Below are 17,971 nucleotides of genomic sequence, written 5' to 3'. Positions count from 1 at the left end.
ACCATGCTTAGGCTGAAATATCTTCTGAGGTCTTTATTAAAAAAGCAACGTTTTGTTTCATTTTGTCTGCTATGGTCTGATGCCAGCTCCAACTTAATATACCCAGAATTGAGCTATTTATCTCCTAACCCTATCCATTTCCTCCTGCCTCCATTGCTGTTGACAACACTATTCTTCCTGTCCCTAGTCCTATAATTTCAGTGATGTCTTTGATTCTTCTTTCTCTCCCTTTCACATCCACGCTGTCCCCAAACCTGCTGCTCCATTTCCTTCAACTTAGCCAACACTTTTTCTTTTGTTTATGTTCCCATGGTAGACACTTGTCTACATCTCCATTGTATCTGCCTTGATTGCCATGAACTCCCCTTCTCTAATCTACCTGATGCTCATAGTGCTTCCTTATATGTTCAAAAGGGATTAGCAAATAATTTTGCTTCTTAATTCTACCATAACGCTCCCTTCTTGAAATAGGGGAAAAAACCAAATATGATCTGTTTGGAAACTAGCAACATAAAATAGGAAAAAAGCTCTTAAGTATAATTATTTTCATTATGGGCAGTACATCATAATCTCAGGTACTGTTTATAGTATTTTACTATTTCGCTTGGCTACACACAATTGTATCCATTACTGTACACACACACACACACACACACACACACACACACACACACACACACCCCCTTCTCACTCATGTCATAATATGTATTTTTCAATATTTTGTGTATAAATGTTTTTGTTTTTTTACAAATGTGTATATTCTCTTAATTCCCAGATCTTTTTGCCTCTTGTTTATGCTGCTCATCATCATTGTGAAACTGTTTTGAATTAATTTATGTATCCTAATATCCTCATTAAGAGATTGTGCATTCTTCTTTCTGGTTTTGTGTAACTAATTCTAATTTCTGTTGAGATTATAGGTTATTATTGTGGGAAATAGGCAACGAGAGTGATCAGGATCATGGAAAAGCTCATGTAGAAAAGAGTTCTGTAAAGTTAGTGATCATTTATCTTAAAGAAGAGAGAGAGACCAGAGTACGGGAGGCATGATACAAGTATATAAAGTGGCATAAAGACTGTCAATTGGCATCTTACATTCTCCCTGTTTTTTTTACCCTGTTTCCTAATGTAAGAATAAGGAGAAATTCCTTAAATTAGAACGTAGTAAACTCAAACTGCTCAAAGCAAATGGTGTGTTTTGCAAGATGTCTATCTAGAACAAAATAGGATTCAAAAGATATAGATGTTTATATAGATAATGAACATCCAGAATTATAATAGCAAATAGAACATAAACGAGGTGGTGGTGTTGTTTTTTGTGGGGAAGGGTTTCAACCTTCGTGCTTCAAAAGCAAAGGACTCTCTAATGTTTGGGATTTAGGAGGGCAAGTTATGAAAAGTCTACTGCATTTGAACCTTTGGACTAGATTAATCACTGGTATGATCCAGTAGGGCAAATCCTATGTTAATTTACCGACTCTTTGCTCAATAAATTAATACAATAACTAGCAAATTCAGGTCTGGGCCTGTCTTGGAGAGCTAAGAGTGGCGGAAGGCAGTTATTTCACTGCTATAAGCAATCATTTTGAATTCTCTCTGGAGTAAAATAACAACAGATTGGGGAGCATGCAAAACAACATCAATACATAAAAATTAAATTACCTTTGATTTACAAAACTGGCTTTAAGATACATTCAGAGCAGAGAAGCAGAGCTACAATATTCTCTGAAAGTGTGGCCTTTTTAGTCTATTTGGAGATTAATTCACATACAAATAAAATGCCAGTTTGTCCCTTAACTGTCATGATAAATTGAAGTGTTTAGACTTTTCCATGAGGTGCTCTTTTTGAAACGTATTAAATTACATGATCTTGGCCTATTGCCAAGTACCAGGTTGAAGCTGTCTGTGCTGGAATATGAACAGGTGAATGAATTCAGAGCAGAATGATTTGGGAAATCGGGGTTCTGCAGTTTCCCTGTATGTGACCTCTATCAAGCCTCTCCGTATCTCGGTTTACTCCTCTGTAAAATGGAGGTAATCATACTTTGCCTATCTCACAAAGTTACATGAGGCTTAATTGATGGATATTTGTAAAGCACTTTGAGATTCTTGGTTGGAAGACAGGGCAAAGCTAATCCAAAAGCTGTACAGCCAAAAGCTTATCCACCTTAGATAAATTATTGTTATTAACTATACTTGTATTTTTTATTATTTTTAATTGTTAAAAACGAAACACATGTAGTGTTATTAGGCACCCTTGATAAAAGTAATAGATTTGATATTGTAACTATAACTGAGATGTAATGAGGTCTGTTGCTGTATTTCCTATGTAGACAAATCTTTTTCATCCTTTTTTTTTCTTTTTTCATACTCATACAGTGGGAATTTTGCCTGAAAGATTACATTGGGAGCAAGTTTAAAATGTAACGAGTGGTTTCAATCAAAGATTTGAACAAAATATGTTTGAAATGATGCTCTTAAACTCTCTGAAATGAGTGAGCTAAATAACATTTATTTTCTCTTATAGAAAAGCTTAGATTTAGAAGAGCTTAGATTTATTTCAGTGGTCACATGACTACTAATGTGTCCCATGCTCTGAAGCAGATGCTAATAGAAAAGATTGTTTTGGATTAATTTGAGGTGAATTAATAAGAGATTTCTTTGATGACAGTTGTTTGAATGTGATGGCACTTTCTCTTTTGACAGGATTTAAGATGTCCAATAGTGTACCTTTTAAAGAATCAAGAATGATCAAAGGAGAAAGATTAATTTTTAATTGGAATGAACAGGACAGAAAACATGACTTTTAAACAAAGTTTAAAACATTTTGTGAAGCATATTCAGTGATTGTATTGGCAAGTCTGAAGATAGGGGGAAAAAATCCATCGTTTTGTAACTGCAGCTTTTCTGCAGTTAATACCTATAAGCCATACATTTTTAGGCTTTCTTGAATGTTTTATATTGTTTAAGCAATCACAAATTAAATGGTGTATACAGAGCACAGAGAATAACAGAGATACATTTTTACAAAATAACTTCCATCCTGTAAACCCTTACTCTCTTGTGAGGTGTCCCATTTTACTCAAAGCAATTTCATACCCAGTGGACTGGCCACTTAAATGTTGTAGGATTAGACCTTAATAGCTTTAAAATATTGATTTCAGGGGCCGTCTATCAGTTGTTAGAGTCCTGACTTCCCTGGTTGTACTTCCTTTGAACTGGTCACAGGTTACTTGCTACAGGGGGGAGGAAGTCATTCTGAGGTTGTTTGTAATTAAACCCATTTTGCTCTCACTTGGTTTAGGGCCTTGAGTTCCAGGTGTGAAAGAGGAGCTCCAGCCATCTTTCTCTCAGTACTAATGGGGTAAGTCCAGGGGTTAATTCTGCATAGCTAGTTTTCCTGTGAATAGACCAAAACTAGTTAGGAAGTACAGTGTTATGCTGCCTTTGACTAGGCATACACATAGAAGAGAGAGTACCCGGTATATAAACAATACCCTCCAAACATTTTAGCAAGAACATTGAAAGAAGGGTTAATGCAAACAGTATATTAAGGAAGTCTGAAAGACAGGAACTTTACCCTGTACCATCATCTTTGTATAGGAATAACTTTTGCTTATTGTGCTATGAGACAGTGGGTGGATCTAGGATTTTGAAAAGTGGTGGTGGAGGGGGAGGAGCAGATGGTGTGGTGCCTCATCACACAAACAACTTATACTTTTCTCTAGTTAAAAAGAAACTAGATGCTTTACTAAGAAGCTAGGGTCCCAGGGTTATATTATTTAGTTTAAGAATGAAGCAAAAACAATATAACTTTATTAGGATGTGCATTAATTTGCTGTATTCTGTATAAAAACCACAACAAATTAGGCAAAAAATAATCAAAATATGTTGTTTACTTAGTCTTGTAGTTATGAGAATTAAATGTACCTTTCTTTATTAATATTCATAAAACAAAATCTGGCTGCCTTTAACATCTTGACTGTGCATTCAATGTATCATTGAAATTTATTTTCACACCTGAGTTAATGCTCACCTGAGTTAAGTTTTCCACACCTGATTTAAGGTTTTTAGCTAGAGTTAACAACAGTCTGCAAGGTTGTGAAACAGGAGTTACATTACCAGAAGCAGCTAACAGATAGCAGAATTGCAGAAGAAAGGTTAGCTTTAATAGAACAACATCAAAGCCATTAAAAAGGACAGAGGGTTTTTAACACCTGTGGAATGAAGTATTTAGAAAGAATCAGGTAGATTATAATGAGCCATGAAGTCACTTGACTTCTTCACTGCTGCCTCAGTAGAAATGCTGTTGCGACTGCCAGGTACTTGGTTTTAAACAATGGGTGGACCAAGAATCAAAAGTAGGTGCCACTGCAGTACTGCACTCGCCTGGATCTGCCCCTGTACGAGACTGAATTTTGCTTGAGTTGTACCCTGTTGTCTTGAAGTCGGTGGGGTGACATGGGTATGGGCCATCAGAGATTTGAGTATCTAATGCATTAAAAGATTGGTTGGCTTTGCATTCAAAACATGTAAAGGCTTTTGAGTTTGGGGCTTCTTTGTACCATTACTTTGGTACCTTTCAAATTTTAAAGATGGGCTGTGATAAAGGGTAGTTCGAAAATGAATTCTGAAGGCAAGGAATGCTTATGGGAAAAACTCTTACCTTTTCATAAGACAAATGTTTTCCAGCTTGAGAGACCTTATTCTTTACAACTGGAGCACTATGGCATGGAGAGGCAGGGGAAGAGATAGGCTTTATATAATTAAGTGGGAAAGGGGCCTTTAAAAAAACACTTTTTTTTTTTTTTTTTTTTTTTTAAATTTTTAATTATTATTTTTTTTTGGATAAAGCATGTTTAGTGTTTTTTGTAATGACTTTACGTGCAATATACCTTTTCTTTCACTACATATATAATACAACTTACATTAAAAATGTATTATTTTAATAATTCACAGGGGAAAAAAAATATCAGTGATTTCCCCCTGCCACCACACTGAGCAAACTGGAGCACCAAGTGATCAAGGATCCTAATGGGGTCAAATGTAGGAAGGCATCAAAATGTGTCTTGCTCTGTCTTTTTTTATTTTTAAAGAGAAAGCCAAATCTACGTCAAAAGCCCTGCTGTCTTACTCAGCTCTGCAGTTAACAAACCAGAATGATAGTATGTCATTAAGAAGAGAAGATTTATTTATTGCCAAGGTGTTATCATAACACAAGGACATTTTTTTTAAAAATTATGAAAATTAGTCTGACAGTCTCCTTTTTAATATTAAGATCACTCCTATCCCCAGCAGACAGTGTAGGCTTAAATTTCACAGGGCTCTTTCTGTGGTCCTAATGATTTTAATAATACTTTATGCTATGTAGCGCCTTTCATTAAAGGATCACAAAGTGCTTTACAGTCACTAATTAATTAAGCCTCACAACACTCCTGTGAGCTAGGTAAGTATTAGACATTTATTAAACTGAGATACTGAGAGTTTAATGATTTTTTGCTGCATTGTTCTGGCAATATGTCTGATGTTTGAGCTCGGTGTGACTGCACAATATATATAATAGTATGATTTCCACTAGCCCTTAGCACAGAGATTCTGTTGCAGTCTGTTAAATGTAAATGCATTTCTCTGTTTCATTTTGGATGACGTCTTTCCTGGGATAGCTAAATTCATAGGCCCGTGAATAAACCTGCTATCTGTTTGCCTGTGCATTAAATGTCATGCATCTTTCCAAATCTATTGCTGGGTTAAAAAGAGCATATACATCAAAGTGGGCTTAAAACTGCAGGGTTTTCCTGAGTTAATTGCCATTTCACTGCAACATGCTGTGGTGACAAGTTATTACTTCTAATGAAATGATGACTGGCAACAAAATGATCCATTGTGAGCAGTAGTGATCAGAAGTAATTAACCACTATCTAAAGCATCAATACTTAAATTTCCTGCGTTGGTAGTAATCACATAGACAACGTTTGGGGCAGAGGTAAAAGCAAATAAAGTATTTATATGAGGTCTCTTTCCTTTGAATATTTTTTATCTTAAAAAAAAACATTTGCCTTTATTAAATACTGTTCAGTCTCATTTATCTGCACTATTTTGTGAAGTGTTTGCCTAACCAGCTTTTGAGTAGATTGCAGAAAGTAGGGCAGGGTGGCACTGTGGGTACTAACTCATTCGAAGACTCATGAGCTTTCATAGGCAACAACTTACTTCATCAAATGCTACTTTGTCTGATGATGCAGTAAATTGTCTATGAAACTCATTCCCCTGAAAGAGTCTGAAAAGATGAAAACTGAAAGATATTACTTTGCCCTACCTTTCTGCTGACTTCAGGCTAACAGTAGGTTGTAGAGTAATCTTGTTCTGGGTCTTTGTAGCCAGTCAAAGATTACTTGTATGTGGCATATTCTCCTATTAGTTAAAGTTGAGTTAGTAAAATATTTAGTTAATATATTTGATGAAGGTTCATGGAGCATTTGAAGCTGAAGTCTTCAGTTTTTCCACAAGACAGTTACAGGACATAGGAATGCTTTTCTTCATACTTCCAGTGTCAACTTTTTGGTAGGCTTGAAAGACTATATAGTGTTTTGCCCCCTTTCCCTTAATTCCCCCCGCTGTTTTTGAGCCCAATGGTCATACACACTATGTTAAGTGACAACCTTGGAATTTGGGAATGGTCAAGAAGGCCCTTTTTGTTGGAGCTCTTCCACATTTAGCGGATTGACTGTATTTTAAAAGAAGCGCTGTCAGGGAAGAACTTAATGCCATCACAAAACTTTGGCTGCAGGAGTAGGTTCTGTAGACTACGCATCCCAAATATTTATAAATGCTTGTCACACTACATGTTTCCAAATAAACTGACCCTGGGGGGCTGGAATCCTTTGCATATAGATTGATAAACATAGTAATATGTAGTCTTCATAAATATTCACTTATCAGTCATCACAACACTCCTTTGGAGTAGGTAAGTATTGCCTCCATTTTACAGTTGTGGTTACTGAGGTATAGAGTAATTTCTAAATCTGTAGAGGGAGTCAGTGTAACAGAAGGTGTTGTAATCCTGACATCCTTTGCTTGTAGTCTCTGCTTAATTGGCTAGACTGTGTAGCTTCTGATGCCGTAGATTTACCCTTCCTTGTGACAAGTGGACACAGTGCTGATTAGCAGGGGAATTAATTTTAGTTGCATGCAGGTGGCTGTTGGTTGGAAATGAATTTATGGCAGACCAGGTGTTCTGCAGCAGCCTAATTAACCATGATCCCATTTCCAATCTCTCAGAGTTCAAAGACCATTGGGTTCAATAAAAATCTTAGCCTTGACTTGCAGGGGCTTTGGATAAGGCTTTACAAACTTTTCCTTTGGTTTAGAAATATCACTACCGCCAATACTGAAAGGTAGTTCAGTTTCTGTGTCTATTCATCACTTGGCCTCTTTGCTGGGACTGCCACCAACCTTGTTATTGTGATGGCATTTTTGTGCAGTGGACACTTGCCCGCTAGCAACTAAACTAATACTACCAAATTCATTTCATGTAGGACACCCAACAGCCAACATATTACTTTCAGTTACTGCCAACATGCCTGGATTTGAAACTCAGCTGGGATCCCATTCCCAGTCCCGTTAAGCTGTCCAGTTCTCCACAATTCAGAATATATGTTAATAGAAGTGAATATTTTGAGTGTTTTTTCCTGCACAATATGTGCACTTTGTTTGCAACATATATTTTATCTTTTTCTGATGCAGCTGATGTCTTAGGCAATTTAGTATGATAACACTATTTTTTCTCATGTGTGTGGGTATGTCTGTGAGAGACATGTAGCACTTCTCACACTTGACTGAAGTACAGAATTCTTGATATAATGCCCAGTGAGAGATGCATGTGAATAATAAATAGGCATAATAATGTTTTTAAGTAAAAACCATATTGTAAATACATAATTTAGGAAGGAAAACCTTTTTTTGTTTTGTTTTACAGATGTACAGATCAGCTCTCAAAATGTCTTCTGTGTCTTCCGTGCGTCTTCTAAGACAATTGCATTAGCCCTCCTGCTAGTTGACTAATAGAATTAATAATTGTAAAAAGCACTCTAAAGCCACATGCCTTATGAAGTCAATGCTGGGTATGATTTTACAAGTATGTGATCCATTTTTTTCAAGTGAAAATGTTAACTCTAAAAGTTCTTGGCACACAATAAAGCATTGAGCAATCTGTTATTTGTCTTTGAGATAATTTCAGAGTGGCCATATTCTTACTATATCTAACTTATGACATGCTAGGGGAGAGTTTCCTCAATTTAGAAGTACTGCAAATGTGCTTTTATTTACATAATATGTCTCTCTGAAAAATGATAGTTAGTGGTTTTCCAACAACAAAAAAGTATCATTTCTTTTTATAGGGACCCGTAACCAAATAAACAAGATACTTAAAAAAAATAAATAAGAAAAGTAAGAAAGGAAAGGCGAAAGAGAAAAATAAAGTACTTTCCCTGAAATTGAAAACCAGTTCTACTTAAATGAAAAAAATCCACCTTCCCTTTTTATGACTGTAATGTGTACCAGGAAATGTTCCATTAAGCTGAACTGTTTTGTGTTCACTCTATATGCACTTGACCCTATAGATATGGAGGATGAGGTTGGTTACTGGACATCTACATTTGGTATCCTGTCTATTTGGAGTGCATGTAGTCCCAGTTTTCCTGGAGCTCATTCATGTGCAGGGAGCCTATTAGATCTTTCTCTCTAATTCTCTCCGTTAAGGTCAGCCAGGCCTCTAAGCTCTCCTTATCTAAAGATCTAGTATAAGAACTTTTTAGAACATTAAATTCAACCTTGTTTAATTTTAACTGTGAAAACTACTATGAAGTTCCCTGATTTTTATATCTCTGACACCCTCTCACAGATGCAATCAGTGCTCCTTTTCCTGTCTTCTAGCTGCCATGGGTTTCAGAAGGACTGTTATAGTTTTACAGATAGTTCAGACTGCATAGGCATTTATGAACCAAAGATGCATTTAGGTGGGCACTAGCATATATACTCATCCTGCATATCCTTTACAGAAGGAAAAGAAACTTGGCTCATAGGCATATGTGCCTTCTAAATGAAGAACTGTAGCAGCCATTTAAGAAACCAATTAAGACCACACTGAGTGTCAAAATGTATGTAATATGAGTTGGCACTTTGTGCAAAAGCGTCTTGTTGTAGTTAACGCTGCTTGTGGATCAGTTCAACCACAAAGGCAGAGCTCTAGACACAAGTAGAACACTTCCCCTTAGAAGTTGGCTGTTTTTGTCAACGTAGGATACGGTGCCCTTTTATGTGGAGCAGATGTAAATAGGAGGATGTACAAAGGCTGACTTTTTTTCTTTTTCTTTTTCATCTCCACCCTCAGCTACACTTCTCAAAGTATCATGCTCAACTTTAGGTCTGTGCAGAGCACCATTTGGAGAGCATCCCATGTTGCTGTCAATTGCGAGGTGGTTCTCTGTTCACAGATCAATGTAGTGCCTCCGCATACTCTCGTCCACTGCTGGTTTGGGAGCACAGGATCAAGTCTGAGTTTCAAACTTGAAACTCATGTATGGTAGCACAGTCTGTTTCCACTCAACCAGATGCCAGGGCTTGAAAATCATTCATCATTGTATGCATCACTGGCTAAGATAAGAACATAGGATATACTATAGAATATTTGTCTCATGCCTATAGTCAGTGCATGAATACAAACTGATCACTAGGTGATCCAGTACAGATTCTGGAAATGCACATTGCATGGAAGTTTTGGCTAAAGGGTAGGAGGAAATGTTTTGTTAAAGAGCAGTAACTGCATGCGTAGTACTTCAGCTGCTTTGCACTCTACTTAAGTATCAGCCTGTTCAGTTAGCAACCAATAGTAGCCTTCTTTCTGTTATATGTGAGATTCCATATATGGATTTGTATAGTGTCCCTTTGTACTTATCCACACTCTGTGGATATACAATCTGCCCCTGCCCGGTAAAGCCCCCCCCCCCCCCCCGGAAAAAAAAATCAACATCTCAGATTCACCTGAGTCCCATATATTTTGCTGGATAGATCTTTACTCAAGCACACAGTAAGCATACATGTATTGATTCAGCTTGTTCAAGTACTTTTGGCAATGTATGATAGATTTTTTTCTGTTAAAATACCAGTACGTTATGTCTACATTTTAGCATTACACCACAGGGTTATTCCCTCTCCCTCGCTTGTTTTAAAATCAATTGTTCAAAATTTTTACCGGCATTAACTGGCCAGTATTCTCAGGAAAAATAATGAACACTCTAATTAATTAATTTTGATAGAAGTTGTTATTCTTAAGATTTAAGGGTCTTTGTTAGTTGAGTTCACTTCCAGTATGACAGGTTTTTTTTAAGTCAGGTTCCAGTTTGTGGCATTGATTGACTAGAATCTGAACAGTTTGATATTCAGCATTTTGTATCTGTGTTTTAGATCCTGAAATACAGAACAATCTCCTGTGTATTTTGATAACTCTATAGGTGATTCTTTTCTTTTTCTTTTTCTTTTCTTTCCCTTTTTTTTTTTTTTTTGCCTTTACATTTTTTTTATAGATATGGTCCGGAAAAAGAACCCCCCTCTAAGAAACATTGCAAGTGAAGGTGAGGTACAGACCCTTGAATCTACAGGTACTGAAAGCGAAGAGTCTGGAAGGAAAAAAGAATTTTCTGCAGATCAGATGCAAGAAAACACTGACCAGGGTGATACGGCAGAGCTAAACAACAAGGAGGATCCTTGCACACATGTTCAAGAGCCATCGTCCAGCATTAAAAAGGACTTAAAGAGCTCAGTTCTAAGTGAAAAGACTGGCTTCAATTATGAAAGCCACAATAAGGGAGGAAATGTTCCATCCTTCCCTCATGATGAGGTGACAGACAGAAATATGTTGGCTTTGTCATCTCCAGCTGTTGGGGGAGTTTGTGAGCCCTTGAAGTCTCCTCAAAAATCAGATGCAGATGACACCCAAGATGTGGTCTCTACCCCATCAGGAGATCCAGTGGAGACAAATGAAGTGCATCAGATGTCGCCAAAAGCTACAGATGAAACAGCGCAAGTGCAAAGTGGTCAAACTGATGGCCAAGGCTCAAGCCCGGTCCCCGTGGCCTCAAAAAACCCACAAGTGCCTTCAGATGGGGGTTTAAGGCTGAACAAATCAAAAGCAGATTTGTTGGTAAATGACAACCCAGATATGGCGCCTCTGTCTCCAGAGCTTCAGGACTTCAAATGCAACATCTGTGGTTATGGTTACTATGGGAATGACCCCACAGATCTCATCAAACACTTCCGCAAGTACCACCTAGGACTGCATAACCGCACCAGGCAGGATGCTGAGCTCGACACTAAAATTTTGGCCCTCCACAACATGGTGCAGTTCAGCCACTCCAAAGACTTCCAGAAAGTCAATCGTACTGTGCTTTCAGGGGTGCTGCAGGATATCAATTCCCAGAGGCCTGTCTTATTAAATGGAACTTATGATGTGCAGGTTTGTATCTTCCATACCTCTCTGTAACTTCCTCAGAGACAATTGGGGATGGGGGTGTCCATCTTAGAAAGCAACTCCTACTTTCTCATCTCAAACTAGCATAATTAAAGTATCTCATGCAGCTTACTTAAGCCACAGGAAAGCTTAGATCCAATTACCCTATGTCTTCCCTGGTTGCTATCAGTTACTGAAATGATTGCCCTGATGAGGAAATATGATGTGTCAGAATTTCTGGAGGTCCACTTAATGCCTTGTTAAATGTAGCAAGAAGCATCTTTTTTCCTGTAGACATCCTCATCTGTGATTTGGTCTTTGTGGTAATCAAAAGTAAAAGCTTATATGCAGCAAACAGGCCACCTGGAATTTCATGTTAACTAAGGACTTCTGTATCCTACAGAGACAAAACAAAATAAGCATTTTAAATAACCAGGTAGACAGTGGATTTTAGCCGCAGATTAAAATGTAGTCATGGACTCTGATGACTGGCCTTTAGGAATAAGACTTGGCTTATTGATTTTGAAGCTGCAGCCATCATAAGGTACAAGCCCTGGTGACACCAGAAGTGATCTAGTGCCAAAACAACAGTGCTATGTTTCCACACAATGGGAAGTCCATGGCTGATTATAAAAGGGGTTATTATCATAATGATTATTATTAGTTGTATCAATCGGAATATAAAGGTAGTGCTACTGTCTCAATACTTTTTGGATCAAATTTTAGCCATGATTTTACTGTATGTTCAACACTGGAGTAAAAACTGGTAGCAAATTTTTATCTAAAGAGTGCATTTAAGAATATGTTCTTGGAGTCTCTGTTTTAATTATTTCTACTTGGAGAAAACTCCATTAGTGAATCCCCATATATTTAAATAGTATTGATTTTTTTTTTTTTTTTTTTTTTTTTTTTTTTTTTTTTTTTTACCCCCTTTATGGATCATCTGGAAAAAGTACTAGAAGGCTGGTTTAGTCTTTGATCTAAATGTTCACTTTAGAATAAAAATAATTTGGACCAGTTGGTAACAAAGGTCACATGAAAACTCAGTTCAATGTTAAACCAATTTTAGGAGCATGTTTGCATAAGACATGATGATGCATTGACCTAGTACTAATTGCCACATAACCCTCCAAGAAACTTTTTTTAAAAATGTAGGTAGAAATATTTAATAGTACCTGCAGAGAGTACTGTCATTAAAAGGAAGAATTTCACAGAAGAGGTAAAGGTGGCTAATGTCTCTCCTTAAGAAATACTGAGAAACAGGAACCCACGTCAGGAACTTTGCAGCTTTTTAAGCTGTTTAACTTTTCCTCTTACTTTGTGAAATTCTACCAACTCTTTATAGAGCAGCAAATCAAACCAAGATCATTGTTATGCATAAAAGCTACAGTCTTTGAATTGCTGTCTTATTAGAAGATCATTTTACTGTCTTGTATCCTACACTGTCCCGTCAAACTGTGGTTAAAAAGCAAATACGTGATTTAGTAAAGGAGCTCAGAAGGGAGTAACGTTAGAGTGTATAACTATGGGTTATAATTAGCATGCAATATATTGTTAATACCTGGATTTCCTGCTATAGTTTCAGTTTGCTGACTCTGGGGACAGTATCTTAGGGCAGCTGATCCATGCTGTCAGGAAGACATACAAATTGAAATAGCTAAGGCCTACAGTATAGAGGAATTTGAGTTTCTAAACACACTTTCATTTCCTCCAAACAATGGTTTTGTTAGATCCTTAGTTATTTATAGGGAAGTTTATACTTGATTAGAATGGGCTGGACACTTTTCCTATGCAGCATTTTCAGAAATAAAACAGATGTGTGAGTTATCTCATTTTGAACTGATAGAACTAGAAATAAAACAGCTGAACCTAGACTATACTTGTCTCTTAAGCCTTGGCAGTAAGATACTGCAAGGAAGACAAAAAGCGGTAGGAAGCAACACATAGATAATCTAGTTAAGATCAGTCTTTTCTCAGACCAGAAACATGTTCCAAACTGAACCAGACAACCTATACAATGTAGGCGATTTATTTTAAAGAAACAATTGGAGCTGGAAACTCAATTTTTAAAGAGTGCTAATTTTTCCTGCCCAATTTGGGAAGAGAAGATTAAATAAGATCTTGAGCCAAATACTATACTTCATCACTTCCACATACAACAGATGTTGATGCAGAACATGTCAGAAGATAAGTAACTGATTAATATTTTCATGCTTTGCAATAAATACTGAATAGTTTTGTTACATTCATAAACATAGTAAAAGTACATCTGAAATTTCCGTTTGTACCCACATGTGTTTGTATAGCTACGATGTCTATTTCAGAGGGGTTTTCTTCCCCCATCTCTCTTCCCCCCACCAACTTTTGAATCTTTGTAGTCTAATGTCTGAGTGTAGGGTTTGCATTGGTAAGGACTGTGCTACAGTTTAATTGGAACTTGGTTGTCAGTTGACTCTTATGACCTGAACAAGGGGAAGTAAATATGAATAGTTGTAGTTCATCCAAGCAATATTATCTTCATTTTGGACTGGATTGAAGGTTAAAATGAGAAAAGAAAAGCTCTCTTTAACTACAATTAAGGTCAAATGATAGTGAGATTTAGGACTGATTTATTGATCCTGTCACCTATAACAAACTATTTTGTTGCAGTGCGATGGAGGTGGCTAGCAGTAGTAAATATACAATGTTTTAGACTAGTGAATAGGGATAGAAACCAGAAGGTTGTGTCTTTGATCTGGCTCTTGATAGTTAACTGGGGAAGCTGGTATGTGCAAATTTGCACTAGTAGGATTGCTGTTGATTCTTGGAGGAACAAAAAGAAAGAAAGATTAAAAAAGAGAAAGAAGGGGAATAGAGGAAAATCCACTATAGATTTTTAAACACTTTTGGAAAATGCTCAGGGGGGAAAAAAGGGAAATTGCTTTTAAAATAACCCACACTATTAATGTCTACTTCTGCACATCTTTAAAAAAATAGATGTTTTATTGGGCTACTTTTTATACAGCTATGCATTTTTTGTCAAATGCAGGTATATGGACTCCTTATCTTTTTTTTTAATATGACGTAAATGATTTTGAGGAGAAAAATTGAAAAGAATTCAAGCCTCCTGTCCTTAGTGTGTAAGTTTTTTCATTGTCTAGAGCAGGGATTCCCAAATTGTGGTATGTGTACCGCTGGGGGTGTGCAAGACATCTCTTGGGGTTACGTGGGAGAAATTGTGTAATGGTGGATATAATTTTCATTATAATAACTGGCATCTAAGGAGTTAAAATATAAAACATGTTGGTAGGGGTACACAGTCAGCTGGTACATCTGGAAGCGGCTATGCTATAAGAAAAAGTTTGTAAACCTCTGGTCTGGAATATTTAATCAGGGGAGATTCCATTAGATTTGAAGATCTAGCATAATTTAAGGAGTCTCTTTTTTACATTCTCTGTACATTTTTACCGTCAGAGCTTTAACTTAACCAATGGATATCAACTGTGATAAGATTGGGTGAATCTACTGAATGGGTTCTGTGAGATTTGACCCTCCTTCCTGTATACATTTCAGAACACATTTGCGAGCCACAGACAGCGTTATCAGCTTTATTGCTGCAATCAGTGTGCTATCTTCTGTTGAGGTAAATGGAACACTTGCTCTGGCTGATTTTTAATCTCAGTAATTTCCCTTGTGCGATTTTTCTCCACTGGTAGCTCTGTATTGCTGGCCAGCTAACACTTGTTCCAAAGACTTGCAAGCATGAGTGGAACTTTAGTTTAGGCCAGATTTGAAAGGGGACTTTGGTGTCTTAAGCAGGACTAAGTTGACTTTGTCCAAACCAGTATGAAAATGGCTATCCAGCTGCTGCCTGAACCTGGAGGCATGTAAATTCCACATCTTAGTTTTTCACTTGAAATATCCATAGGTGCCTCTCTGTGGGCTCAGGATTGCTTCTGTATGTTATCCTATGACCATCTGTGTACAATACAGAAGCAGTTCTGGGAGCGGATCTGACCTAACCACTGAGCTACAGTCCTCTCCTCCCTGCATTGTCTCCTTCTGACCAATGCATCTGTGCAATGAGACTTTTCCAGCAGGAAGGATGGAGAGTCTCACACTTCAGAAAAGGATGTATTCTGATTAGAGCACCTCCAGGCCTGTGGAAAATGCAGGAACACTTTATGCAGAGGAGAGAATTGAATTTGTTTTTCCTGCTTCCTGGACAAGTACTTAAACTCTTAGGCTTTTGTTTAAACAGGCATAGCCTCCTGAGAATGCCTTCTAGAAGTAAAGATTGACCTTCAAGGACAAGGGCATATGTTCAAGAGAAGGCTTTAGGCTGTGGATCTCAAGGAAAGGGTGGCACTACTCAAAGCCCTGAGTAAGGAGCTGGATTTAAGGCCACACCTTTGCACTCAGCATTTCCTGTTGACTGAATCTAGGCTCTGTACAGCATGTGTTGCTTTCAAGTGACACATTACTCAACATTTGGCTTGTTTTGGATGACACTATGAGGTGCCTAACTTTGTCCATACTCTGTCCAGGGGGAGCCTATGCATATGGCTCAAACTTTGGTTCCATCTTCCATTTTGGTGCCATGCATGTAAAACGTAGGTGTTATATCATGCCATAGGGAAACAGAACTATATGGCACATCCTATGGATGTTACCTCTCAACATAGCTGTGGCTGTCTCACGTAAGATGAAAAGGCAAATTTCATTGGTTAATAAATGCCATGAGTAGTGTTCCTTAATTGTTGTCTTAACATCCAGAAGAAGCATTCCATTGTGACTATCCCATAGCCTAATTGGATGCAGACCTTTTCTTACATTATAGGTGTGTGATCTGATTAGGAAATGGAACTCATGTGGTAATGAAGGACTGGTCCATCAGGAAGGAGTGGTTGCACTATTAATAGTTTCAGCTGTTCATTTTCCACTTTCAAAATTGATCATTAGTAGCCTGATTAGATGACAAGCTGTGGAAAGAGTAAGAGGGCTTGATCACACTGTGAGGTATGAAGTAATTGGCGTACCTCCTGATGATTATGGCTTCTAGTAGTTTTGGGAATTTTTTTGGAAAAGGCTCTTTACAAAAGTGTTCAGAATCTATACTGGAGACATAACTGCAAAGATCACTTTCATGCTAATATACTTGACTGTCAAAAGGAATCTGACTTCTCATTCTGTTATTTGCTGTAACCATTTAAAGAGTAATCTTTTCATAATGAGTAAATCACCTTTATTTTGTATATGTGACTGGAGAATATTGCTTAGCTGGCCTTTTTGCAATTTCTCATTTTCATTAGATGGGTTTCCTGAAAAAATAACTGCTTTTATGTATCTTCTTGATACAGACTAATTAATATGCTTATATTTGGATGTTAACAGTCTTTAAGTTTACAAAAACTTATATGCTTTTTAAAAATTATAAGTCTTTTTGATATTTAGCCTTGTTAACCCCCAAAACAGAAAGTAGGTTGAGAGGCTTTTTCATTAGTCTGATTAGGTCATATTGTTCCTGAGGGTGTTCTGATAGAGTATTTTCCACAGCAATAAATGTATTGAATTTTAAATGCACCTTTCAACTTACTTTTTAAATGTGCTTTGTAGATTAAGTGTCATTAGACCTTTGTGAAAAAAAAATCCCATTTTTCGGATGGGGAAAGAGCCACAAAGGCTTACCCAACACCAGGAATAGAACCCAGGAGTCCTGCCTTCCGCTCTGTGATTGCAGTCATTAAACTATACTGCCCTAAGGGATAGTATATAAAATCATATACAGTAAAAACAACAAAAGCTACCTCAAAGTAAGCTTTTCCTCTACAAAGTCCACCCCCCACAAGAAAATCCACAGGTGAAGTTCAGTAGAAAGGCTTCATTTAATTCTTTTAGAAATTATGCTGATTAAATCAGGATACATAGATATTTTGCACATCAAAAGCAAAAGGAGATGAACACATGTAAATGCCTCATTTACTTAAAAACTCCACAGGAAGAAAGCTTATATTTGAAAACCTCAGAGGCCTTTCATAATTTTTGTACATTGAACATTTGCAAATTCATGTTGCTATGAAATTTAGTCAGAAAAGAAAAAAGGGTAGTAGGCCAATTGGTTTTACTGTGTGTCAGCATATCACCAATTTCTGCTTTAGGTATTTCTTCAGCTCTTCAAGAAGCATCTCTAATAATAATGTAAATGAAAGATATATTTAACTGTATTGGAGAGAAACATGTGCCATTTGGGTTGTAGCCTCTTTGTATGACTAGTAGAAACAAACACCTCTGATAATTGTTCTTATTAATTACTAAGTCAATTACCTTTACAAAGAGTTTGGAATTCTAGAGGGTTTAGACAAGTGATCCATCCTAATGAGATATTTCAGTTTAGCCCAATATGTGTATCTTAGTATACTCTCTCAGACCTAAAATGTAGTTGGTCTAATAAAAGATATGACATTTACCCAAAGAACCTTGTTTCCCAGA

General features: G+C 37.0%; 1 protein-coding gene across 6 annotated transcripts in view; it reads left to right on the top strand.

Annotated features, from left to right (window-relative positions):
* Positions 1 to 17,971, top strand: part of TRPS1 (transcriptional repressor GATA binding 1) — a 277,268-nt gene that overhangs the window by 40,670 nt on the left and 218,627 nt on the right. For 2 of the 6 annotated variants that reach the window (XM_025197226.1, XM_006018074.3), the window contains exons 2-4: positions 3,305 to 3,364; positions 7,976 to 8,134; positions 10,581 to 11,509. In XM_025197226.1, coding sequence (XP_025053011.1) covers positions 8,098 to 8,134; positions 10,581 to 11,509 — 966 coding nt within the window. In that variant the 5' untranslated portion in view covers positions 3,305 to 3,364; positions 7,976 to 8,097. Of the gene's footprint in view, positions 1 to 3,304; positions 3,365 to 4,303; positions 4,323 to 7,975; positions 8,135 to 10,580; positions 11,510 to 17,971 lie in introns of those variants that run through there. The other 4 variants (XM_025197223.1, XM_006018075.3, XM_006018076.3 and 1 more) reach the window with 4 other exon arrangements.

The sequence above is a fragment of the Alligator sinensis genome, unplaced genomic scaffold (genome assembly GCF_000455745.1).
Source record: "Alligator sinensis unplaced genomic scaffold, ASM45574v1 scaffold112_1, whole genome shotgun sequence".
NCBI classification, from domain to species: Eukaryota; Metazoa; Chordata; order Crocodylia; family Alligatoridae; genus Alligator; species Alligator sinensis.
This window is presented reverse-complemented; position numbering and strand designations above follow the sequence as displayed.